Raw genomic sequence first — 27089 nt, 5'->3', positions numbered from 1 at the left:
GGGCTGATACATGTTACAATATGGATGAACCTGGAAAACATTATGTTGGGTGGAAGATGCCAGAGAGAGAAGGCCACATAGTACATGATTGCATTTAGATGACATGTCCCAAACAGGCAGATCCATTGAGAAAGTAAACAGTGGTGACAGCTGCAAAACTTTGGGAATATATATAACACACCCACTGAATTGTACACCTAAAAAAGATTAATTTTATGGTATGTGAATTATATCTTCAAAGAAACAATCATGACCATGGGGAAAAAAGAATACCATAAAGCACAAATAGCACACATGAAAAAAACACATTTCAACTACGTAAATTATAGCCTTCCTTCTTGGAACTAACTTGTTTGTGGAAGACACTGTTCCATAATAGTATATAGTTTAAGAGTGAAAGAATCAAAGATGCTTATGATAAAGAATTAAAAGCCAGCCTAACTTTTAAGCCATGTTGTTTTAAGCCAGTTTCACCCATTTCCCATTATAGCATATTACTAAATTGAAAAATTAGACAGAACACTCAAACCAAATCAAGCCTCTCCATATCGAAATTAATCCACAAGTGTTCTGTATTTATATAAAATAAATATTGCCAATGCTAAAGATGGTGTATACATACGCAGACAGGCTCTAAACTATCCGATTTGAGAGATCACAGATAATAGTACTAATCATTTTAAGTTAGATTCTTTCATTAGCATTCTATGAAAATGTGTAAAAGAATGCTATTTTTTTTTCTTTTACAGTTGCTCAGTATCACTGATGGAGGTCTAATTCAGATTTTAAAAAGTAAACAGGGTTCACGGCAAGGAACAACTCATACCTTTTGCCTTTTCTACACTGCAAACATTTGATTGCTGAACTTGCCACCAGAGCTTTTGTTTCCTAATTAACAGGACTGATATGTTTTCACCTTTAAAGGCCTTACTGCTCCCCAGAGTAATCAATCTGCTGCAGCTCAATTACTGCACCAAGCACACACCACAGCCAGGGAAGGAGATCTGGGTGACTGCAGCAGAAGCACAGAGATATGAATATGCATAAATGCTAAGTGGCTGATGGAATCATCACAGAGGGTCATGAGAATTTGCAGCAAAATAATGAGAAGAATTAATCACTGCAGATTCACAAGGTACTTAGGAAACGATTGCGTTTTTCATGTGTGCACTGGAGTTTAAGAGAGGGAGAAATTGGCATTTAGCCAATGATTAAATGATTCAGAGTCCTCAAAATGGAAAGTTATCCCTATAAATAAGGAAAAACTTAACTTTATTTCCAATAACATGTCGATTATTGTGATGGTTTTAGACACCAGGCTGACTAAATACTGAAGTCAACAGGTTCACGAATCCGCAGGGCTGGAATTCTTTATAGGAGTACCCACATATGTACATTTCACTACATTAGCCAGACGACAAGGTTATGAGTTCTAACTTCATATAAACTAACACTTATATTACAGCAAGTCATGATTAAATGTGTCAATTTATGTAAATAAATTACCCTTTTGCTAATCTATCCATGAATCATTTTAAAAACCTGCTTAAGAAAGCTATGCTATATAAAATTTCACAAGTTGCTACTAGTTTTATTTCATAAATAGCATTTAACACATTATTACGCACCTTAAATATACTTGTAAACTGATGGACTAAGATATAGTTTACAGTTGAATAAAATGTAATTATAAAAACCATACATGGAAAAGAGAATGTCATCTTAGCCAAAAAGAAATTTCTAAGCATAGTGGTTACATTAGGCATATGTGGAAATTTTTTTTTTTTGAGGTATAGGGTGCCAGGGGTTGAACCCAGGAACTCCTTATGTGGGAAGCCGACACTCAACCACTGAGCCACATTGGTTCCCCTGAACTGTTTTTTTTTTTTAAACCTTTTTAAAATTTATTTATTTATTTATTTAATTCCCCTCCCCTCCCCTCCCCCGGTTGTCTGTTTTCTGTGTCTTTTTGCTGCATCTTGTTTCTTTGTCCGCTTCTGTTGTCGTCAGCGGCACGGGAAGTGTGGGCGGCGCCATTCCTCGGCAGGCTGCTCCCTCCTTCGCGCTGGGCGGCTCTCCCTATGGGTGCACTCCTTGCGCGTGGGGCTCCCCTACGCGGGGGACACCCCTGTGTGGCACGGCACTCCTTGCGCGCATCAGCACTGCGCATGGGCCAGCTTCACACCGGTCAAGGAGGCCCGGGGCTTGAACCGCGGACCTCCCATGTGGTAGACCCACGCCCTAACCACTGGGCCAAAGTCGGTTTCCCCTGAACTGTTTTTGTTTGTTTGTTTGCTTTTTGTTTTTAGGAGGTACCAGGGAGGGGTGGGAAGCAGGCGCTCAACTGCTTAAGCCACATCCACTACCCTGGCAGGGTTTTTTTTTTTTAAAAAAGATTTATTTCCCTTGCCTCCCCCGTTGTCTGCTCTCTGTGTCCATTTGCTGTGCATTCTTGTGTCTGCTTGTCTTCTTTTTAGGTGGCACTGGGAACTGATCCTGGGACTTTCTGAAGTGAGAGAGAGGTGCTCAATCTCTTGTGCTGCCTCACCTCCCTGGTCTGCTCCATCTCTAATCACCTCTCCTCTGTATCTCTTTTTGTTGCATCATCTTGCCGTGCCAGCTCTCTGCTTGGGCCAGCTTGCCATGCAGGCCAGCACCCCTCCCTGGGCCAGCTCGCGCGGCGCCCAGCTTGCTTTCACCAGATGGCTCCAGGGATTGAACTCTGGACCTCCCATACAGTACATGGGAGCCCAGTCACTTAAGCCACATCCACTTCCCCCTGGCAGGAATTTTTAATTGCTAATTTCTCTCCATTTATCAAAAAGCAATCCCCATACATACTTTTCAAGGTAGAGATTTTTCTAATCTAATCTTTAGACCACTGAATTCTTTACAGAAATATAAACAAAAATAATTTTAAGTACTGCTTTGTAAATATCTCAAGGCAGTACTAATAAATCCTTAACAGAATTAGTGTAATTTGAATGGCTGAGCTGTTCCTTTAAAAACACTGGCTGTAGATACTACATATTATTCACTTTGAATCTCAAGTGCCTAGTACAATACCTAAAACACAGAAGGTACTTAAATTCTTAGACTCAATGAGTCTTGGTAAGGAAATATCTAAAGGATATACTAGGTGTACATAAATGAAATTCTGGCTTCTTTTTGTTTTTGTTCACCATCTCATATTTAAGACTTTACCAAAGGGAAGCATAGGTAAAATAGAACTAGATCATAATCTCATTGGGGAAAAAAGGCCAAGTTTATTCTTATTATTTAAACCTAGTTGAGTATTTTAAACAACCATAACCAGATTTTTATCTTAAGCATTTATGGGATAGTAACTATATTTGATAAAACTAACACCCATAGGTCAGTAGATCTAACAATCTGCAATATTTCTGGAACACAGGAAAACTATTAGGAAATTAGCAATAATAGAATAACAGATACTACAAAGCCTTTACACTAAAGCTTATGTTCTATTAAGGAGAAGTATTAACTCAAAATTCCTTCTAATTGTAGACTTAATTTAAACCAGCCTTACTTATTTCCATTTTCCAGGCTTTAAAAGCAAATTATAAGAGAGAGGGAGAAGGAGAAGGAGAAAAAAGACTGTGAAGGAAGGTCTGTGCTGCTGCCAGAGGAGAAACAATGGGGGCCAGGAACACAAGGCAGGGCATCTTCAACATCCCCAAAGCAGAGCACAAATGCGGTGCTGGGCAGGGCCCTCAGGCATCAAGGAGAGGGAAGGTCAATATTTGTGGTGGTGCAATATAAGAAATAGAGAACACTTTTTGAAAAGCTTTCGTTAAAAAAAAATAACACACATTTTTCTATAATCAAGATGGTGGAGTGAGTTGCTTCAGGGCTGTATCCTCTGATAGAAGCTTTGAACAATCAGCAAGAACTGGCAGAAACATATTTCTCAAAGCTCCAGCAGTTAAAAGATTACAGGGGCAGGGTGAGCACAGAATAAAAAAAAATAAAAAAAAAAAGAGTGCCCGAAAGCGGTAGGATCTCATGATGTCCTAGCCTGTCCCATTCCAACCCCTCACTGGTTTGGTGTAGAGCTGGTCTATGCTCCCAGTGAGGATCCCTGGCCCTGGAGGAACACAGTAATCCTTGGCCACATGCTGGGAGCACGTATGTCTGGTCCAATCTGTCTGATGGTGGCCTGATGGACTTACTGTCCCAGGACTTGCCCTGAGTAGAAGGCAGTTTAAGGACCTCTCCTACACAACGCTGTGGGAGCAGCCAAGTTGTGCTGGCTCTAGGACATACAGGATAGCCTGTTAGTTCCTGACAATCTAGGAAAGCTCCTTCATAGTACTATCTGGATACAAGCTTAAGGAATAGATGCCTCAGAGTCTAAATTCCAGCAGTAATACATTAAAATATCAGAATGTCTAGGTTTCAACAAAAGGTTACAAAACACAAAGAACAGGAAATGATGGCCCAGGTACAGGGGGAATTAAAGCATTAGAAACCACCAATGAGGAGGACCAGACCTGGGATATAAATAAATACTTTAAGAAAAGTCCTCAATGAATAAAGGGAAAACATGGACACAGTACTAAAGGAAATTAGGAAAATGAAGACTGAACATAAAGAAAATATCAATGTAGAGAGGAAAATTACGGAAAGCAACCAAACAGAGCTGAAGACCATAGTAACAGAAATTAAAAACTTCCTAGAGGGGTCTGACAGCAAATTGGAGCTAGGAGAACAAATAGTAAGTGAACTCGAAGATAAGACAATTGACACTTGAGGAGCAAAAGGAAGATAGAATGAAGAAAAGTAAACAGAGCCTGAGGAAATTGTGGGACACCATCAAGTACACCAATATATATACTGTGGGACTATCAAGAGGAGATAGAAAGGAGCAGATAGAATATTCAAACACATAAAGGCTGAAAACTTTCCAAATTTAATGAAGACATGAATAGATATATCCAAGATGCTCAACAAACTCCAAACAGGATAAACCCAAAAGACCCACACCAGGGCATATTATAATGAAAACTGAATGCCAAAGATAGAGAATTGTGAAAGCAACAAGAGAGGAGCAACATGTCACACACAAGGGAACCTCAATAAAATTAAGTGCTGATTTCTCCTCAGAAATCATGGAGGCAAGAAAGAAGAAATATTTAAAGTGCTGAAAGCAAAAAACTGTCAACTAAGAATTCTATACTGGTAAAACTGTCTGTCAAAAATGAGAGATTAAAACATTCCCAGATGAACAAAAGCAGACCAGGCCTACATGAGATGCTTAAGAGAGTTCTACAGATTGAATGGAAATAACAATAGACAGTAGATCAAAGCCACATGAAGAAATTAAGATCTATGGTGAGGGTAATCATGCGGTAAATATAACTGTATTTGTATATTTATATATAGATAAATATATAATATATAAATATATTATATATTTGGGTTTGTAACTCCACGTTTAGTTTCCTACAGGATCTAAATGGCAAATGTATAGAATGTAATGAGAAACCAGTGGTTTTGGACTAATGTATAAACATGTAATTTGTGACGATAACTACATAAAGGTGGAGTTAGAGATGTGTAAGGGCATAGAGTGTGTACACTATTGAAGTTAAATTGGTATCAAAGCAAATGAGACTGTTATAGATTTAGGATGTTAAATTTAAGCCCCATGATAACTACAAAGAAAATAGCAAAGAATATGCAAGCTCACAGAGATAGAATTAAGAGTACAGGTTGCCAGCGGTGGGGGATTGGGGAAATAGGGAGTTATTTAATGCATAATGGGTGTAGGGTTTCTGTCTGGGGAGATGGGAAAGTTTTAATAATGGAAAGTGTTGAGGGTACCACAGTATTGTGAATGTGATTAATCCCATCAACTATGTTTGGGAATGGTTGAGATAGGAAGGTTTATGTTGTCTACGTATTTCCACAATTAAAAAAAGGAGAGCGAGAGAACTAAAGAGACAATGACAATTAAATGAAATGATTGATCCTGGGCGGAATCATAAGGATCACTCCTGGGAGGAGATAAAGCATAAAGGAACATTACTGGGTCATATGAAAAAAAAAAAAAAAGGAATACAGATTATAAGCATTATTTCAATGTTAAATTTCTTAAAGTTGATAACTGTACTTAATGTGGTTACATATGTGAATGTCCTTGTTCTTAGGAAATGTACATGGCAGTATTAAGTGTTCTGGGAATATGATGTATACCACCTACATTCAGGTGTTCAGGTGTTTAGCATATGACAAAATGCTAAAATTGGTGAATCTGAGTATCTGGGGGAACAGTGGTATGTTGGGAGTTCTCTGTATGAGGTTTGTATTATTTTTTTAATTGTCCTGTACGTTTGAAAGTATTTCAAAACAAAATGTTAAAAAAATCATTTTTATATAAGTTTTAATGCTTAACAGGGTAAGGTTCTGTAATCTGGAAATTCATCTATCTGGAATACTTAGTTCCTTAGTATCAGAAAAATGAACTAAGCTGATAGTATAGCTCCAGTGAATGTTTAGTATTAGCTAATGAGATCCTTTAAAAACTGAGTTTTAAACATGAAATCTTAAATCATGCAACATTATGAATCTGATAACATGGAAGTCAGAAGTACAAGAATAACATATGTTATCTATATCCTTCATTTTAAATAGTTAAGTCTGAATTTTAATAGGTTATAAAGTAGGAAAAAATGTTTGCTGAGAAAACAGATGAGGCCTCTCTATCATCAAATGATTGCGTTAGTACTATGAAACCAACAATATCTAAGCAGATTCATGATTAAGAAGTATCAACAGATTTCAGGGCAATCAGCTCAATTTGATAATCCTCTTGCTTTCTCATGCAGGACTCCATTCTAATATCAGAGGTCTGACTCTGTCTTTATTTTACTACTAGCCCTCCCCTTACCTTGATTAATTGCTATGTGCAGTCCTTTACCTTTATCTTCCTCATTAGCCATTAATTCTCTTGCCTTCCCCCCTGACACTAATCTTTCAAACCTTGGCAGCAGTTACCTGAATGATGCTGATACTACCTAAACTTAAGCACATTTTCAAAGATGTCTAATATCTCAGAATTGAAATAAACATAACCACAAAGAAATATAAATGCATTATAATTTAAATACTTAGCTATCAGAAAAAACAAGCACCCACAAACTGATGTGTATCTTACACATCATGTTGACATTTAACCAAGAATACCTATTATATTGTTCATTATCACATATTCAGAACTTCTCTAGGGACTATGGAAGATACAAAGAAGGGGAAGAAATGTGAAACTCTAACAATTTAGTTGAGAGAATCTAAGCACAAGAGCTGTTAAAAAGTTGCAGAAAAAATAAATTTTTTCCATTCAGAGAGAATGAGGGCAGGGCGTGGCTGAGGCAGGTTGAACTGAGCACCATGGACTATGTACTAAGAGGCCCTTCAAAATTGACCCAACAGAATAGAGGCAAATTAGAACACTGAATGGTAATATTAATATGGCTTAAGAATTTTAAAGGCAAATGCTAAAAATAAATTACTTTATGGTATACAACAGAGTAATGGTTAAATGATTTCCTTATGTAACATGCTGCCACCTGGTGGCAAGAGAAAAATTACAGCATCTGTGAGGGAAGACAGTATTTTAGAGTTTAAACATTCTTCAAAAGAGGCTAGAGTGTAAAGTATATTGAGTGAATTTTTAGTTTTCTCTTTGAACTGGTAAACACGAGATAAACAGAGTGCTGTTTATTCTTCTCGATTGCTATTCAATGCTATGCACATTACAGGTGTCTATCTGCCTAAGCCAGTGATATCCAACATGTACTAAATACTTATTACGTGCTAGGCACTGTGTTAAGTGATTTACATGCCTTTTCATTATTTCTGAAAAGAAATTCACAATATGTATAAAAATAAGGAAATTAACTTTAACTTTCAGTTGGTTTTAAGAAAATCTATTTTTATGAGATGAAGTTATACCTGTAAAACTACTAGACTGGCTAAAGGAGATCAGTACTACCTCTCACTAGCTGTGTTGCTTTGCACCCGTTACTTACCCTCTGTGTAAAATGGGGACAAGGGTGCCTACTTCAAAGGACTGAGGCAAGGACTGAGGCAAAGCACTGGAAACAGTGGCTGGCACACGGTAAGCATGCAGTGCCTGTTAGTGTTCACCATCATGAGTGTCAGGGCACAGTGATGTAAGGGGAAAAGCACAAAGAGCTGGGGGCACAGGTGCTAAATGTGAACATGCCATGCAAATGCCACAAAGAGAGAAATAATGATCAGTGCTCTCAGTAAGTTAAAATATCTTCCCTAAGTAAAACTAAACTATTAAAAAGGTGAATTTACGCATTACGTAATATTCTTTAGGATGTAGTGAGTCCTAAAGAATAACATACTAAGACTTATTACACAAACATAGGAAAAGATAGGAAAAAGTCCTGTGAGAGGAATTCTGGACTAGAATCTGCTATTAGGAAGTTTACATACAAATTCTGTGACTTGAAATGTTCTGATTTTATGCGATTTAGCTTAGTGGAAGAGGACTCACACATCATCCAATGCTGTGGCTTCAAATCATATTTCAGGGCCACCTTCTGGGGAGAAGGTAGGAAGTAGGGGATAGCCCACTCCTTCTCCTTTCCCCCTTTTCTCCACAGCATCTCTGCTGCCAAATTAGAGCAGTTCTGCATTATTTCTTCCATATAGTCTCCTTATGTCTAAGAATGGGTGCCATAACTAAATATACTGGTTTATAATAAATCTCATTTTACAGATATGACTGAGTTGCAAAAAGGAGAAATGACTTGCCTGAGACCACATTTAATTATAGTAGAGACAGAATTAGTATCTTGATATTCTTTCCATCATATTAATCTTCCTTTTATTATTTATAAGATATTTATTATTTTATTATCTTTAACACAAGTCAAAGGAATTTTATGTTGCAATTAAAATTGAACATAAAAAGCACATACTTCCCACACCCTTTAAAACCCTTAAAGCTAGATATTATTTTGGATTTCTAGGATTATTTTCTAAGTACGTAGAATTTATCTCCTTCCTTCCCTTAAAAAAATATTACCACCACTGAGTGTTAAGGAAGAGGTCATCTAAACAAATTCTGATCAGTATTAGCAGGGAAATAAAGGGGAAAGAAGGGGATTCCTGTACTAAGAATTTCCTATTCCTTCCTTCTGTTAGAGATAACACAATTTCCTTCCATAGTATAAGTTCTTCCATTCAATAAGCATTTACTGAATTTGAAGCAGGCACCAAGGACGCTCAGGTTAATATGAGTATCCGTGATCTTAAGGATGTAGTAATGGAGGATAGCTGTAAGTCCAAAATTGGAAAGATAGCAAGAGAAACTCCACAACAATTGTTTAGAGAGTGGTGTGACTATTTCTGATGGTAAAAATCTGTCTAGAAAAACCTGTGAGCAAAGGCCTGAAAGATAAACTCCCATTCTATTTATTAGGAAAATTAAGGAAAAGAAGGAGCACTCTGGACAGAGGCAAAAGGACAAGGAGAGCCACTTCAGTGATTTTAAGCATGGTTCCACCAGAAGCTGTGGACAGGAAGGCATGTGAAGTGTGGTTACAGAGGTGGTCTTACGGGGATCAAGGAACCCCGAAAAGGGCAGAAACAGGAGGGACACAATCAAAAAACAGTAAGGAGGATGACCTAGAAGTGGGCAGGGCTGGCAATGGAAGACTGGTAAGGAGTCTAGAACAATAACCCAGAAGAAATGGAGGCCAAATAAATTAAGATGGTGGCAATAAGAATGGAAAACAAAGATTAAATTTAATAGCTACTTTGGAGTGATTACTAGGTTGTTAAATTATAGGGTACAGAATATGAAGAAAGCAAAAGAAAAAAAATAAGGTATAAATGATACGGTTCTTAAGGATGATTCCCTTTTGGTTTAAGTGACTGAGATGGAAGGGAATGCTATGAATTGAGACAATCAGGTTTCAAGGAGGGAATGAAGTTTGTTTAAATTATGTGAAATTCTAAGGCTTGTGTCCTATACATGTGGGGAAATCTTGGTAGATAGAGATCTATATAATTGTGTGTTTATATACATATACTATACATAAATGTGTGTGTATATGTGCATGATATGCATATATTAGAATGATTTTCTTCAGTAATGTTTAGTTGTACTGGTTTAAGAAGAGAGAAAATTATCATAACTTGCAAAGTTAGCTGGAATTATTCAGAAAGTTCCAAATAAGGGGTAGAGATGCTGACCAAATATTGGCAAATATTTATTAAACTAAACTATCCTCAAGGGTAAATACAGGAAGCCTAGTAAGGTCAGGTTTGCTTTTTAGTCAAAAGTCACGTGGAGCCCTCAGCATTCACCAGTCAACACTGAGAACAGTGTTAAGGGTAAAAGCCTTCCTTTCACAACCCATGTTCTAGCTTCCTAAAAATATCTGTTCCTTCACTTACAGCAAAGCCCAAGGCAAGTAAGGTACCCTCTCAATGCAACTTAAGTCCCTAGATTTTAAAAAATAGGGACAGAATACAAGTACCAGCAAGGGGCCTTAGCTATTGGTTTTGGTTAGTGTTAGTCAAGTCTTCTTAATTCATGTGTTCTCCCCAGACACAGGCATCTACCCATCCGGGCAGGACACTGCAATCTGTCTTAGGGCTAGTTTGCTATATTTTCAGTTACTGTCTTGGCTGTATCTTCAGTACTTTAGCAACCAAGCCAGAAATTTCCAGCCCTGATTATTCATAACCTTAAGTAAAATGCTTTTCCCTTGATAAAGAAAGTAAGAAAACCTGCAAATGGCTAAAAGATTGAGAAGAGTATCTGAAAGAGTGAAAACCACTGGGCAAATGGCAAGTTTAACCACCACTCTCTCCTCAATTGCCTTTATAGGCCTTCAGAGGTCTTAGAGGAAATAGAATACTGTGAATTTTGGTAATACATGACTCTCGAGAAAATAAGCTTTCCATTTAGAGGGAAAATACACAGAGGAAAACAGGGAAGAAATTACAGAATTCATCACACTTCTGGGGTAGTCTGAAATTTTAAAAAAATCTGCTCATTTGAATTTCTAAAATTTCATAGATTTTAGAATGCTGAAACCGGAAGTGTAAGGGAATGGGACTGAATTCCACCTACATGTTCCAAGTAGAACCAAAGGATAACCTGCCTACAGACTGAAGGAAGAGGAGCAGTTCTAAGTAAGTGAACGATCACCTGACCATCCACACGTCTGTTCTCTGCTGCATGGGGGAAGTGCAGTGCCCAGGTGCTGGGGATGCAGAGAGGAAAAGTCATAGTCTGTCTCCAAGGAACTCTGTCCTTGAAGGGCTGACGTGGGTTGACGTGAAAAACAAGTGCAGTGGTAGAGTGCCAAAATAAGTTCAGGTCTAGGATTACACAGGAATGAATACAGAAAAAGAGCATATAAATTCAGGCTCTGTGTGTGTGTGGTGGTGAAGGGGGACGGGGAATGTGTTCCATGGAAAGCATCCCAGAAGAGTGGAATCAGACATGACCATGCCCTTGAAGGAGCAGGGAGGCGGGGCAGGGCCTATAAGAGAGCCATGAAGAAATAGGAAGAGCATTTCAAGTTCAGTGCACACGTTTTTGTGCAGGGGTGAGACAGTACTACCCAGCTGATGAACTATTAGTTTAATAGGAAGTGCAACTGGTGGGGTGGGGGAAGTGGGGATCAAAGTGCCTGTCTTCTTCTTCCTTTTTAAAAAGATGTATTTATTTATTTCTCCCCCTCCCGCCATTGTCTGCTCTCTGTGTCCATGCTGTGTGTGATTCTGCATCTGTTTATATTCTCATTAAGGGGCTCTGGGATCCAATCCCAGATCTTCTGGAGTGAGGAAAGGCAATCATTCTCCTGTGCCACCTCAGTTCCCTGGTCTGCTGCATCTGTTATTGTCTCTCCTCTGTGTCTCGTTTTGTTGTGTCATCTTGCTGCATCAGCTCTCTGTGTGGGCCAGCACTCCTTGTTCGGGGCAGGACTCTGCATGGGCCAGCTTGCCTTCACCAGGAAGCCATGGGTATCAAGCCCTAGACCTCCCATATAGTGGATGGGAGCCCAAGTGCTTGAGCCACATCTGCTTCCCAAAGTGCCCGTCTTCTAAAATAAGGAGTTTAATTCTCAAGTTGTGGAAGAACCACTGCATGATTTCAATAATACTGGAAAGTAACACCTACTTTTCATTTTTAGAACAATCTCAGAGACAAGAGTGTGGAGGACAGAGCCAGGGTGGGTGTGAGGCAGGCTAGTAAAATACGGAATCAACAGATCTGGAACCTGGGAGAAGCCCATGTGGCCGTCAATGTTAACAGATGTTGCATACCCTCTATCCTAGCTAAATAACACTTGGAAAACTCTGGGTTAAATAAAAGTCAGTAAGTTTTGTAACGGTGGCTTTTCAGAGATGAATATGCTGTCGTAAATTTTGATTCTCAGAAGGGGGATATGCTTATAGCTTTTCCTAAACTCTTTTGATCCTGGGACACTATTCAGAAGTGGCTATTTTAATTAAATATTTTTAAAGAAGGATAGAATAATCTTTGTTACTGTTATTCTCTAAAGTTTGATATAAAATGAAGAGAACTGGAGGGGGAACTAGAATACTTGGGTTTGAGTCCACTGTTTAAAATGACAGTAGTGTAGCTGGAAGAACTCAAAGTGCCCTACATATATATGACTGTTATTATCTCAAGTACTTGACATGCTTAATCATTTGAAAACACTCTGACAGAAACTTTCCCCTTTACAGGCTACTTTTATACATGTGGATAGCACATGTGTACAACTGAGATCATCTGATTCCACTGACATAAGAAGGGGCTTCTCATAATCTTTACATGGATTCCCCAGTTCTTCATGGCATACCAAAAAGGATCAGAGCTTCCCAGAACCCTCCAGAATAGGTCACTGCAAACAAATGTTATGGTTCTCAAATGAGCTGCGGGTGGCAGTACTGATGGTAGGTAAGGAGATTATGTGTCCTAGGAGAGACAGAGCAGTTCCCATAGAGAAATGATTTCTGGTGTTCTTAACGACCTGCAAGACTCAAGACTCAGTTGAAAACATAAGGGTTAACAATTTGAATGCCAACATTTATTTCATATGTAAAAATTAAAGTTCAAAAATATTTATTTACTTGTGTGACAAGAATTCCATTTACTGGAAAAGATTTTTCTTTTTTTCTAAAGATTTTTTTAATTTACTCCCCCTCACCCCCACCCCGGTTTCCCCTGTTGTCTGCTGTGTCCACGCTGTATGTTCTTCTGTGTCTGCTTTATTCTCTTTAGGTGGCTCCAGGAACCAATCCTGGGACCTTCCGGAGTGGGAGAGAAGCGATTACTCTCTTGTACCACCTCATCTCCCTGTTCTGCTACATCTTATTTTCTCTCCTCTGTGTCTCTTGTTGCGTCATCTTGCTGCGCCAGCTCTCAGCATCAGGTGGCACTCCTGCGCGGGGTAGCTTTCCTGTGCTGGGCAGCGTTCCCATGCAGAGCGGCACTCCTGCGTGGGGAGACATTCCTGTGTGGGCCAGCTCACCGCATGGGCCAGCTTCACCAGGAGGCTCTGGGCATTGAACCCTGGACAGGAGCCCAATTGGTTGAGCCAGATCAGTTTCCCAAAAAGATTTTCTTTATCAGCAAAATCTTTAGTAAAATGGAAGTCAAAAGAATTTCTTCTTTTTTATCAACCAGAAGTAAAAACTCTACAGCTCATTTTCCTAATAAAAAGTGCAATGGGAATATAAATGTTAAGCATATTCAGCACAAATATTACTTAAATAAATGATAGGCAATGAAAAGGGATGGTTTGTTTTTTTCTATATGATGCAAGGTCAAATAAACATGTATGACATTCAAATATTACATTAAAAAATCAGTAACAAGAATTGAAAATGTAAAGAATGAGTTCAGGTTTCCCGTTACTATAGAATACACCATATAGACAAGAATATTTTGGTTGAAACCGGCCTTTTGATTTTCTTGACATTTAGGAGATGAACTCTGGGGGGGTACTTCTATTATCACATTTATGAGTGTATTTCCTCAGTGAATAATGAAAAGGATAAACGATAATAGCTCACTTGGAGCCATCCCATGTTGTATAAAGAAAATTCAAATGCATTTCATAGAAGCAATGGATTCCTTTTTATAACCTGTAACTTGGAAATTTTAACATAATTTAGAAACGAATATACTTAAACATAATACTTGAGTACTAAACTACAGTGGTTTCTTAATACAGAGAGGTTTTAGAAGGAGAACGCTTTCTACATATGTGTGTATAAAAGACGCCTGTATATATTTACTAATGCTATTATTAGATATGATATCTTACTTATTTATAAATAGTAGATCCTAAGAAATTCTTACTTCTGTAAGTGATATATCTACTTTTGGAAGACTTAAACATCATTTTATCTTTATGCTCCTTAGAAACTAATTTGCAGGGAGCAGGTGTAGCTCAGTGGTTGAGTGCCTGCTTCCTATGTACGAGGTTCAGGTTTAACCCCTGGTACCTCCTGAAAAAAAAAATTTCCAAGTTTAGTCTTGGGAGCCATTTTTAATTTTAAGATCCTCAATCAAGATAAGTGGCATAAATTCAGGTAGGAACAAAACAACTGTCAGATTAGAAGGTTAGTTACAGGATTTTTCATCCCCTCCCCAAGTTATCACTATTATGAAGCATTTTAAAGGTCAAAGTCATAGCATCAATCTCTCCTACTAGTAAATGAATAAAGATTTGTGTATTATGCTGAGTTGTTGGGGCCTCACTTCCTTGAATTTATCTGTATTTTATTATTCTAACTCAGAGTTTCTAGACCTCGACATGACTGATATTCCGGACAGCATAATTCTTTGTTGTGGGAAGCTTGTCTTGTGCGTCTCTCTACCACCACCACTTTGCCCCTTGACAAATCCTTCATGGATAAGATCATTAAGGTGAGCCATCAGCAGTCCCAGTCTAAAACTTATTCCCAAAGATTAACAGTAAAACTATTTCCAGGAACACAGCTAAAGCTGGAACAATGTTATCTTACGCAGCAAATTGTCCAACCCTTTACGAGGAAACACAAGAGTTTAGTTTCATGGTCTCTACTCATGTTACAATAACTGGATCTTAGTTAAGATGCATAACTAAACTATAGCATAGAAGAAGGGAACAGATCCAGTTCTAAGCAGAAAGGAATCATCAATGTACCTTCCCTTAAAGTGAACCTTAATGGATAATCATGTACTGTTACTCTTCCAAAAGAACCCTTAGATGGTTCATAATTAGGATACTGGCAATTATATAAATCACTCTTTACCTATTAACCTAATTAATTTATATATATTTAAAAAGGTTTTTAAGAGGGTTCTTTTAGTGCACAGGATTCCCAACTTCTTCCCAATACATGAGAGCCAAGGATAGGCAAGGAATGGAATAATTTCCAATACAGTATACAAAAAGAGGATGATGACCATCTGTAGTTGCCCAAAGACCAAATCCCCACTCTCACTGGACAGGATACCTGCCTGACTGTTTTACATGCTTTAACTGTCACAGATTAGGGTCCTCTAATTTCAGCGAGTTTGGATGAGATTCCTCTCTGAGCCTGAAGTCTGAGTTCCTACCCAATGTATTAAAAAATGCCTCTCCCAAGGAGCTTTGCTTACCCACCTAAGAGAGAATAGGATGGCACTATTAGGCAAACCTGAATCCTTGGAAAGCAAAATCATAAAGCGAGCACTTAGAGTAAATTTCCCCCAAATTGCTATTTTTTCCAAGTACACTGCCAACTCATTTCACTCTAGGGGAATACTTGATCAGGAATCTTTGGATCCTTCAAAATTAACATATTTATGCTTTATATCTTACCAGGATTCCTCTTTGGATCTAATTCTAGCAGACTAGTGCTTGCTTATATTCGATTTCAGTTCAATCTCTAGAGATCTGCTATCTTTTTAGTTGAAAATTTTGCCACTGAGGCTCCTGCTGCAAGGAACTGGTATTGAGTGCCTATCACAACGCAGATGCTTACTAAGTGCTGGATTAGTTCTCCTTCCTCCCATTTCGCAAAGTAGGAAGAAAACCTTTCATTATTCTTTGCTAGACACCAAAGAAAGAAACAAACCACTTGCTTTCAAACATTAATTGTTGAATTAAATAAAAAGGACAGGATTCAGACTCTGATATTAGATATTATTAAGGAATTACTGTTGAGTTTGTTAGGTATGATAACTGTACTATGGCCATATTTTTAAAAAGTACTACTATTGAAATATTTATAGGTGAAAAATATGTCTGGAATCTGCTTTAAAAAAAAGATAATCAAAAGGTCAAAAAAGTGATATGGGTTAATGCAGAACGGTATATGGGTTTACTGTTAAATAAGTGATTAAAAAAAAACCTAATGAATAAGTGGATAAGTGTTATGAAGGGCTTAGGGTTGAAGAGACTCCTCTACTGAAGTGTACTGGAGATATTATAATTTCACAATATTATTAAAAATTATGTATAGGAAGAGTCAAGAAAGAATGCTTTACTTAAAAAAAAAGTATACTGCCACACAAATGCCCTTGAGTTAATGATGTACTTACAGGTGCTTATATGAGATTGTGAATGAATTGTTTGTTTTAGGAAAAAAATGGTAGTTTATATATTAAAGCACAAAAAGTCTACTGTCCATTTGTGGCGTTTTTCCCTAGTTACTTTAAAAAATGAAATATAAGTCTTACACAGTTAGGCTATATGGAATAAGAATTAGTGTAATGTATATAATTATATATATAATCTTATATATTATTTAGTCTATTTCACCTTCAGCTTCTTCTGAGAAATGTTATTAAGAAAACCTATGCGTATCAGAAATCAGCACTAGCTCCGTTGTTCGTTATGCATATGCTAACCATGTAGAATTTACCATAGAGGGTTCTGGATGTTGCATAAAAATCTGCTTTGATAGAAATGTGACATAGAGATTCATGGAAGGTCCACAGTGAATAAATATTTCATAAATTAATACTTTTTTAAAATTCAAAAAGGAAATTCTCTTCACAAATTCACAAAAATGTCATACTTTTATAGCCATATTCCATATTTTCACATTAATATGACTATGGAGTTTCTTAATTCTGAATTTTTAGTTTTTAAATTGCCATTGTTATGTTAAAGGACAGGTTAAATTTAATTAGTTTAAGTTGCCTGTATTTGGTTATTACTAGTTTTTGATTAAGCCTTTTGAGATATATTTTGTATATATCTCTTGAGATATATTTTGTATACATGCAAGAATAGAAAACAACAGATAGATTCCATGTACCCTTTACCTGCTTTCCCCCAATGCTGACATCTTGGAAAACTATAGTATTTTTTTTTTGAGGTACCGGGGCCAGGGATTGAACCCGGGACCTCGAATGTGGGAAGCCAGGACTCAGTCACTGAGCCATATCGGTCTCCCCGCCGCTCCCCTCATGTAGTTCTTTTATAGCCATGCTCACTTCACTCCATCCCCACCCTTTCCTTAATACCACTGACAAATACTAATCTGTTCTCCATTTCCATAGTTTTGTCATTTCAAGAAAGTTATATATCAAACAGTATCTAACTTTCAGGGATTGACTATTCACTCAGCATTACTTCTCTGGAGATTCATCCATGATGCTACTTGTGTCAAAAATTCCTTTTTATTGCTGAGTAGTATTCCATGGAAGGGATGTATCAACATTTGTTTAACTATTCATCCACTGAAGATGGTATCTTGGTTGTTTCCAGTTTGGGGCTATTACAAATAAAGCTGCTATGAACACAAGTTAGTGGACAAGTTTTACTGTGTGACCATAATGTTTCTTAATTTCTCTGGGATAAACTGCTGGATTGTAGGGTAGTTGCACACTTTTTAGAAAAAATTATTCTTCTCCCCAGCCCCCCACATGGTTCTCTTGTCTGTCTGCTCAATGTTTGCTCACCTTCTCCAGGAGGCACTGGGAACCAAACCCAGGACCTCGCATTTGGGAGGTATGCCCAACAGCCTGAGCCACATCCTCTCCCTGTGGGCTGTAGCATCTGTTGACTTGTGGCACCTGCTCGTTTTAGGTGTCTGCTTGTTGTGGCAGGTGCAGTGTCTGCTCATCTTCTTTAGGAAGCACTGGGATCCGATTTAGGGGCCTCCCATGTGGGAGGCAGACACCCAAATGGTTGAGCCATATCTGCTTCTTGTTGCATTGTTTTTTTAAAAAGAGAAACTGCCAAACTGTTTTCAGAGTGACTTATCATTTTACTGGAGGTGTCACTATTTTTTTATTTTAGCCATTCTGATAGGGGATAGTGATATTGAAGTTTTAATTTGCATTTCCCCAATGGTTTAGTGATGCTGACCATTTTTTCAAGTGTTTGTCATTTGGATGTCCTCTTTGATGAAATATCTGTTCATGTCTTTTGCCTATATTCTACTTTTTTTCCACTGGTAAGTTTTGAGAGTCTTTATATGCTAGATACTAGTTCTTAGCCAGATAATTGATTTACAAATTTTTTCTCCAGTCTGTAGTTTATCTTTTCATCATCTTACCAGGATCTTTCACAAAGCAAAAGTTATGAATTTTGATGAAGTTTATCAATTTTTCTTTTTATGAATCATGCTTTTGGTGACAAGTTTCCCAAGCACCAGATTCTGTAGATTCCCCCCTCCCTTTTCTTTTACTAAAGGATTAATAGTTTTAAATTTTGCATGAAGTATTTTGAGTTAATTTTTGTATAAAAGGGTGAGACTTAGGCCAACTTTCATTTTTTTGTTTATGGATGTCCAATTGCTCCAGCACCATTTGTTGAAAATGCTATCTTTCCTCCAATGAATTACTTTTGCACCACTGTTAATCTGTTGGGGATATTTGTGTAGCTCTATTTTGGGTTCTCTATTATGTTCCACTGATCCATGTGTCTATCCTTCTTCCAGTATCACACAGTTTTAAGGACCAACTCTATAAAACTTGAAATTGGATAGAGCGGATCCTCCCCCTTTATGATTTTTTTCATCAGTGCTTTGTAGTTGTCAGGATACATGTCCTGTACATGTTTTTAGAGTTACAACTAAATATTTCATTCTTTTGGGGGGATTATAAATGATACGTTTTCATTCAGTGTTCACATGCTTGTTGCTAGTATATAGAAATACAACTGAGTTTTGTATCCTGCAACCTTACTGAATTCACTTAATAGTTCTAGGAGGTTTTTGCTGTTGCTGTTGTTTTTAAATTCCTTGAGATTTTTTTTGTGGAAAATATATGTCATTCACAAATAGGTACAGTTTTATTTCTTCCTTTCTTATCTGAATGCCTTTTATCTCCTTTTCTCGCATTGTTGCACTAGCTAAAACTGTCATCACAATGCTGAATAAGAGTGGTGAGAGCAACATCCTTGCCTTGTTTCTGATCTAAGTAGGGAAGCATTCAGTCTTTCATCACTAAGTATAATGAAAGCATAGGTTTTCTGTTGATGCTCTTTAAAAAGTTGAAGAAGGTCCCTTCGATTTTTTCTGAGAGTTTTCAATCATGAATGGGTGCTGAAATCCATCAAGTGCTTTTTATGTGTAACTGATATGGCTGTATGATTTTTCTTCTTTAGCCTATTAAAATACTGCATTGTTAAATGGTTTTTAAATACTGAACCAGCATTACATCCTTGAAATATGCCCCATTTGGTCATAATGTATATATTTTACATATCTACAGGTATATGGCTTTATATATTGTGGAGGTTTATTTGCTGTTATTTGGTGAGGAATTTTGCTAATATATTCATAGGGGATTTGGTCCATAGTTTTCTTTTTCTCTGCACTGTCTTTGTTTTTGGTATCAGAATAGCATAAGCTTCATAAAATAAACTGGGAAATGTTCTGTCTCTTCAACACTCTGGAAGAGATGGTATGGTGTAGGATTGGTGTTAATTTTTCTTTAAACATTTGGCATACAATTCTCTAGTGAAACCATCTGTGCCTGGAGATTTTTCTTGGGAGTTTTAAAATTACAAATGTAATTTCTTTATGAGTTATAAGGCTATTCAAATTATCTATTTCATATTGAATGAGTTGTGGTAGTTTGTTTTACAAGGAGTTGGTCATTTCATCTAAGCTATCCTTTTGATGGCTGCAGGGTCTTTAGTGATAGTTCCTGTTTTATTCCTGATACTGGAGATTTGTAGACCTCTCTCTTCCTAGTGGCTTGTCAAATTTTTTGGATCTTTTCAAAAGAAAAACTCTTTGTCATTGCTTTTATCTTTATTATTTCCTTCCTTCTTTTTGCTTTGGCATATTTTGCTCTTCTTTTTCCTGGTTTATTTTGCTTTGCGTTCCTGAGATACAATCTTAGATTACTGATATGAGACTTTTCCTGTTTTCTAACTTACGTACTTAAGGCTATAAATTTCCTATAAATTTTCCTAGTCACATTATTTAGCTGGGTCCCACAAATTTTGATATGTGTACTTACATTTTAGTTCAGTTCAATGTATTTTTTAAAATTTCCCTTGAAACTTCCTCTTTGACATATAGATTATTCAGAAATGTATTGCTAAATTTCCAAGTGTTGAAGATTTTTCTGTTATCTGTTATTGAATTTTAGTTTAATTCCATTGTGTTTGGAGAATACTCTGTACTATTTCAATACCTTTAAATTTACTGAAGTTTGTTTTTTTGGCTCAGGGTGTGGTATATCTTCATAAACGTTCTATGAGCATTTAAACAGAATTTGTTCTGCTGTTGTTGGGTGACATATTCTATAAATGTTAATTATATCTATTGGTGGATGGTGTTGCTGAGTTCCATACCCTTGCTGATTTTTGTTTTGTTGGTCTAGATGGTCTCTCAATAGTTTGGAGAGAGCTGTTAAAGTCTCCAACTTTAATTATGGATTTGTCTATTTCTGTTTTCGGTTCTATTGCTTTTGCTTCATGTATTTTGCAGTTTTGTTGTTTAAAGCACATGCAGTTAGGACTGCTATATTTTCTTAGTGGATTTGCCTCTTTTATCATTATATAATGTCCTTTGCTCTGAAGTCTACTTTATCTAATGTTAACATAGCCACCCCTCCTTTCTTAATGTTTGCATGATATATCTTTTTCCATCCTTTTACATGCAATCTGCCTATAATGTTGTATTTGAAATGAGTTTCTTATACACATTATATAGTTGGGCCATTTTAAAAAATATATATATTTTCATTAGAGAGGTTGTGAACTTACAAAACAGTCATGCACATGTGTAGAATTCCCACATAACACCCTTCCAACAAGACACTGCATTGTTGGGGAACATTTGTTACAGATTATGATATAATCATCAGACTATTACTACTGTGGTCTATAGCATACATTTGTTATATTTTTTCCGTGCCCCCCTATTATTAACACAGTACATCTTTGGCACTGATGTAAGAATATGACAGTATTGCTGCTAACTGTAGTCCACAGGTTACAATAACATGCTCCTCCACATTCTTACCACTTTGCAATAGTGATATACATTTCTTCTAGTTCATAGAAGGACATTCTTGTATTTGTATTATTAACCACAATTCTCATCCACCTCTAGATTCACTAAATTATTCAGTCCCTAGGTTATTCTCTAGCTTTCCTTCAATTGACATTTACAATACCTAGACGACCCTTTTCAGCCACAATCCCATTTATAAACCAGCTGCATTAGTTCTACTCACTATAATGTGTTACCATCAACTCTATCCATTTCCACACTTTTATTGTCAAGTTAATTAAAACTTCTACATATATTAGCATTAGTCCCCTTCTCAGCCCTCCTCTAATCTCCTAATAACCTATACTCTAGGTTATTATCTAACTCCATGCGCTTATTCTTTGCATTTAGTTTCTATTAGTGAGTAGGTCATGTTTTTTTAATCCACTCTGCAAATCTCTAATGATTGGTACATTTAGATCATTTACCTTTTTTTTTTTTTTTAAAGATTTATTTTTATTTATTTAATTCCCCTCTCCTCCCCGGTTGTCTGTTTTCTGTGTCTTTTTGCTGCGTCTTGTTTCTTTTTGTCCGCTTCTGTTGTCGTCAGCGGCACAGGAAGTGTGGGCGGTACCATTCCTCGGCAGGCTGCTCCCTCCTTCGCGCTGGGCGGCTCTCCTTATGGGTGCACTCCTTGCACGTGGGGCTCCCCTACGCGGGGGACACCCCTGTGTGGCACGGCACTCCTTGTGGGGGGCCAGCTCCACACGGGTCAAGGAGGCCCGGGGCTTGAACCGCGGACCTCCCATGTGGTAGACGGACGCCCTAACCACTGGGCCAAAGTCCGTTTCCCTAGATCATTTACCTTTAATGCAAGTAGTTACAAGCCTACATTTTTTAAAATTAAAGATTTATTTTATTTCTCCCCTCCCCTCCTCCCCCCCCCATTGTCTGCTCTCTGTGTTCATTTGCTCTGTGTTCTTTCTGTGACTGCTTGTATTCTCATTAGGCGGCTCCAGGAACCGATCCTGGGACCTTCCGGAGAGGGAAAGAGGTGATTTTTCTCTTGTGCCACCTCATCTCCCTGGTCTTCTACGTTTTCTTACTGTCTCTCCTCTGTGCCTTTTGTTGTGCCATCTTGCTGCACCAGCTTTCTGTGTCAGCTGGCACTCTGGCACAGGGAGACATTCCTGTATGGGCCGGTACTCCGCATGGGCTAGCTCGCCATGCAGGCTAGCTCGCCTTCACCAGGAGGCCCTGGACATTGAACCCTGGACCCTCTATGTGGTAGACAGGAGCCCAACTGCTAAAGCAACATCCATTTCCTTGTTTTCTGTTTTTAAATGTTTTCTTTTTCTTGTCTTCCTGTGTGTTAACTTATCATTTCTTAGATTCCTTACTGATTCATCATATTTTTTGAGTGTATCTGTTTATATAGCTTTTCATAGCCGTTACACCAGAACTCATCATAGTCCACTGGTGATGTAATTTATCCAAATCCAGTACAAAAACCTAATTTCCCTTTACTATCCATTACTGCCCCCTGTTCATAAATGTTTAAATGTTTCCTCTATATAAAATGAGTAACATGTCAGTGTGTTATTTTGCTTTATCCATCAAATATAATTTAGAAGAACCCAAGAAGGAAAAAAAATCTACTGTATTTGTCCATGTTTTTGGTTATTGTGCTCTTTCTTCCTTCTCAGTTCCAAGATTCCTTCTTTCATAATTTCCTTTCTTTTAGGCAACTTCTTATAGCAATCCTTTTATGTTAAGTCTGCTACTGAGGGAAACGGACTTGGCCCAGTGGTTAGGGCGTCCGTCTACCACATGGGAGGTCCGTGGTTCAAACCCCGGGCCTCCTTGACCCATGTGGAGCTGGCCCATGCGCAGTGCTGATGCGCGCAAGGAGTGCCCAGCCACGCAGGGGTGTCCCCCGCATAGGGAAGCCCCATGAGCAAGGAGTGCACCCGTAAGGAGAGCCGCCCAGCGCAAAAGAAAGTGCAGCCTGCCCAGGAATGGCGCCGCCCACACTTCCCGTGCCGCTGACGACAACAGAAGCGGACAAAGAAACAAGACGCAGCAAAAAGACACAGAAAACAGACAACCGGGGGGGGGGGGGGGGGGGGGGGGGATGATTAAATAAATAAATAAATCTTTAAAAAAAAAAAAAAAGTCTGCTACTGAGATTCTTAATTTCCCTTCATCTGAGAATGTCTTGATTTCCCTTCACTAATGAAAGATATTTTTGTGGGTATAGGATTCTGGGCCAACATTTCTTTCAGCTCTTGAAAATGCTGTGCCACTTCCTCCTGGCTTCCATGGTTTCTGATGAGAAATGTGCTTGTTTTGTTTTTCACCTGTAAGGTGTGCTATCTGTCCCATTCCTGCTTTTATGGCTTTTCTTCTTTCAGAGGTTTGATGATGGTATGACACCTTGTTACTGCCAGGTGGGGGTGGAAGAACAGACTCTCCATCTGGCCTCCAGTGACACCCAACATGGGGGGCCTCGTTACGGCTGGTTGGAGGTAGGAAAACCTTGTTACAGCCAGGCAACGGTAGACATCTAGGATCTCCACTTGGCCTTTGCTGGTGTGGCTATCAGTGCCAGTCTTTTCTGGGGTATTTGGCTGCAGGAAAGTAGTTATTCTCTAAAAGCGTCCTGTTTTGCTAGGCTGTCCCTTTCCTGGTCCTATAGCTAGAAATAACAGGCTTTTCTTGGGCTATTTCAATCTATGACTATTGACCTTTCTGGGTTGCCAGTTTTTCCAGCACCCAGAATGGGACTTATGAGGCATAAATAAAACCCAAGAAATCATTGTCATGATGTTTCTTGGGTCCTAAGGTCTCTGGCTGGTCTGCCTTCTCTCCACCTTTCAAAGTAAGTCTTATATTTGTTTTATACATAACGTCCAGGGTTTTAGTTGTTCATAGCAGGAAGAACAAAGAAACATACATTGACTCCATCTTCCCAGAAGCAGAAGTGTCTTGGCTATTATTTTTAAGTTCAACTAGTTCCTAAGTAACATTAAGTGATTCAGGTTTGCTTACAATCTTTTTGAATCAAAGGAAAATCCTCCACAGTTTTAAAATACTTTATCATTAAATATTCTTATTTTTAAAGTAGTATCTTATGGATGATTAAAAAATGTTTGCCTGTGAATGCTTTAAAAATGAAATCTTGGCAAATAATTTCTTAAAAGACTGGGCTTTTGAGAGGCAAATTAACTTATACTGTTAAAATGCTATTCTCTCCCAAATATGAGATTATCAGTCCAGCTCAAACTTTAATAATCATTTTATGAACCACAGATAAGTGCTACCAAAATATTAATGGACTAATAATATTCCATTTAAATGTTACTTACAAATAAATACCAATTGGTACTTGTTAAGAAAAACTTTGATGAACACATCAGAGGTAGAAAGTACAAACTTAGGACTACTTTTCAGTAGTTGATGCCATGTTATGACTTTATGGATGATCCATTTGCTAAAATGTACAAAATTTTGGTTTTACGATTTTCTAAATCAACCAGAAAATACATGATTAGTAATCAATAAGGACACTTTTCAGAGCCCCACAACATGCTAGAACTTAAGGTTTCAAATACAATATCTCTAAATAAAGGAGTGCCTCTCTGAAACAGCTTTTTATGTCTCTTTGAAGCTCAATAAAAGGACAGAACAGATTTCTTCCTGGGCTCTTTCTTGGTGTGCTGTGTGAAGTCAAAGGCTACTCTTGTACATTATCATGTTGTATTTGCTGGCAACAAGATGTAAACTGTTAGTTGGTGCCAGTACAAAGTACACTAAGATCATAGAGCAACTTACCAAGTATGGTATTTCAGGTAAGAATTCCTCAGTGAAAATCTCAATGCTGTTCAATTATTGTATAAACTCTGGGTTCAGGAGATATTTTGAAGAACAAGTATCATTCTTAATAAATATTTACTGATTGCTTAGTATGTCTAAGGCACAGTGCTAGCTTCTGCCTAAAATGCCATCCTTTTAGAATGAGAGAATTCCTTAAAATAATGGGATTCCTCAGTCAAAATTGTTTTCTAGAACCTTTTCTATAGCTGCTCTGACATTCTGACCTAGAAGGTGGGAACAACATTACTTTGGGCAAGTTACCTATATTCTCAGCTTCATTTTCTCTTTCTATAAAAAAGTATATAGAATTACATCTACTTTAGATAGGTAAAAAGAATTAACTTCCTAATCATAGACAATATACCCAAACACATGCAAAATAAGAGAATACAATGTGCTAAAAAAATTTCCAGTAGTTCAGGTTGATCAATGTAAACAATGTAAATAATGTAAGTTTCATCTGTATACATCCCATGCTTTGTATAATGTTATACAGCAATAATATAATACTTATTTAAACACAGGTGGATACAAATAGTTATGAGATCTTAAAACATTTCCTAATTTCATCAGTATTCTTTTGTTCCCTTCCATGCAAAACAAAAAAGATTTTAAAGAAAACATACAAAGATGTGTTAAAGTTTAGGTTTCAAGGGAAGATTCAGTATTTAATTTAAGAGCCTGCTTTAAAATTTATGTTACAATGCACTTCAAAGGGAAGATATTCATCAATATCTTTTCCTACTTTATTATATTAAAGACTATGACCATATGGAAGAAATGCCAATAAGTGAATGTTTTTTGTTTTTTTTTTTAGATTACGGGCTGGGAATCGAAACCAGAACCTTTTATGTGGGAAGCCGATGCTCAACCACTGAGCTACACTGGTTCCCCTGAGTTGGTTTTCTGTTTTGTTTTTGTTTTTAGGAGGCACGGGGGATTGTACTTGGGACTCCATAAGTGGGAAGCAAGTGCTCAACCTGCTACATCTGCTCCACAAAAAATGAATATTGAGGTATATAAAACCCTTCCATTAAGTAAGAAAATGATAAACATTTAAAAGGGCCTCTTACCTCTTCTACATTGGAAGCAGTCTTAGCAGAAGTTTCCATGAAGATAAGTCCATGTTCTCGTGCAAAAGCTTCACCTTCTTCTTTTTTTACTTCTCTTCTAGATTCTAAATCACTACATGTGAGGAAAAAAGGCCATGTTATTAACCAACCCAGTACAGAGAGAGACATCTGTGCTAAGTGTATTATGGGATTCAAGGTTGTGATGAAGGTTCTTTTAATTAATTTTTTTTTTTTTTTTAGGCACCAGAGCCAGAGATTGAACCCAGGACCTCTTACGTGGGAAGCTGGTGCTCGACCACTGAGCCACATTGGCTCCCCTGAGTTGGTTTCTTTGCTTGTTTGCTTGTTGATTTTTTTAGGAGACACTGGGACTGAACCCAGGACCTTCCCATGTGAGAAGTAGGCACTCAACTACTTGAGCCACATCTGCTCCCTCTTTTAATTGATTTTCAACATATAATAATTAACTTTATTACTCTAGATTATGAGGGTCAAAGTGTTTAGAATGTATTGCCTGGTTTCAAAGAACTTACATTCCAGCAGAATAAAGATTATGAGTTAGAATCTTGGAATGCCAGGGAAACCTGGAAGGAGAAAGCTGGAAGGAACAGTCCAACACCCTCAAGTTGCCTTCGAGTATAGGGAGGACCCAGAGAAGTGGATCATTTTGCTCAA

At 37.7% G+C, this 27089-nt stretch overlaps 1 protein-coding gene across 2 annotated transcripts in view; it reads right to left on the bottom strand.

The window, feature by feature from the left end:
• RAB2A (RAB2A, member RAS oncogene family) overlaps window positions 1-27089 on the bottom strand; it is a 99760-nt gene that overhangs the window by 4608 nt on the left and 68063 nt on the right. Inside the window, exons 6-7 of one of the 2 annotated variants that reach the window (XM_071207826.1) lie at window positions 26415-26526; window positions 13352-13523 (exon numbers count right to left, since the gene is read on the bottom strand). In XM_071207826.1, the coding sequence (XP_071063927.1) occupies window positions 13431-13523; window positions 26415-26526 (205 nt within the window). In that variant the 3' untranslated portion in view covers window positions 13352-13430. Of the gene's footprint in view, window positions 1-13351; window positions 13524-26414; window positions 26527-27089 lie in introns of those variants that run through there. The other variant, XM_004484329.5, reaches the window with a different exon arrangement.

Source organism: Dasypus novemcinctus, chromosome 14 (genome assembly GCF_030445035.2).
Source record: "Dasypus novemcinctus isolate mDasNov1 chromosome 14, mDasNov1.1.hap2, whole genome shotgun sequence".
In the NCBI taxonomy this organism is placed as follows: Eukaryota; Metazoa; Chordata; class Mammalia; order Cingulata; family Dasypodidae; genus Dasypus; species Dasypus novemcinctus.
Note: the sequence above shows the minus strand (reverse complement) of the source record. Positions and strands in the feature narration are given on the sequence as shown.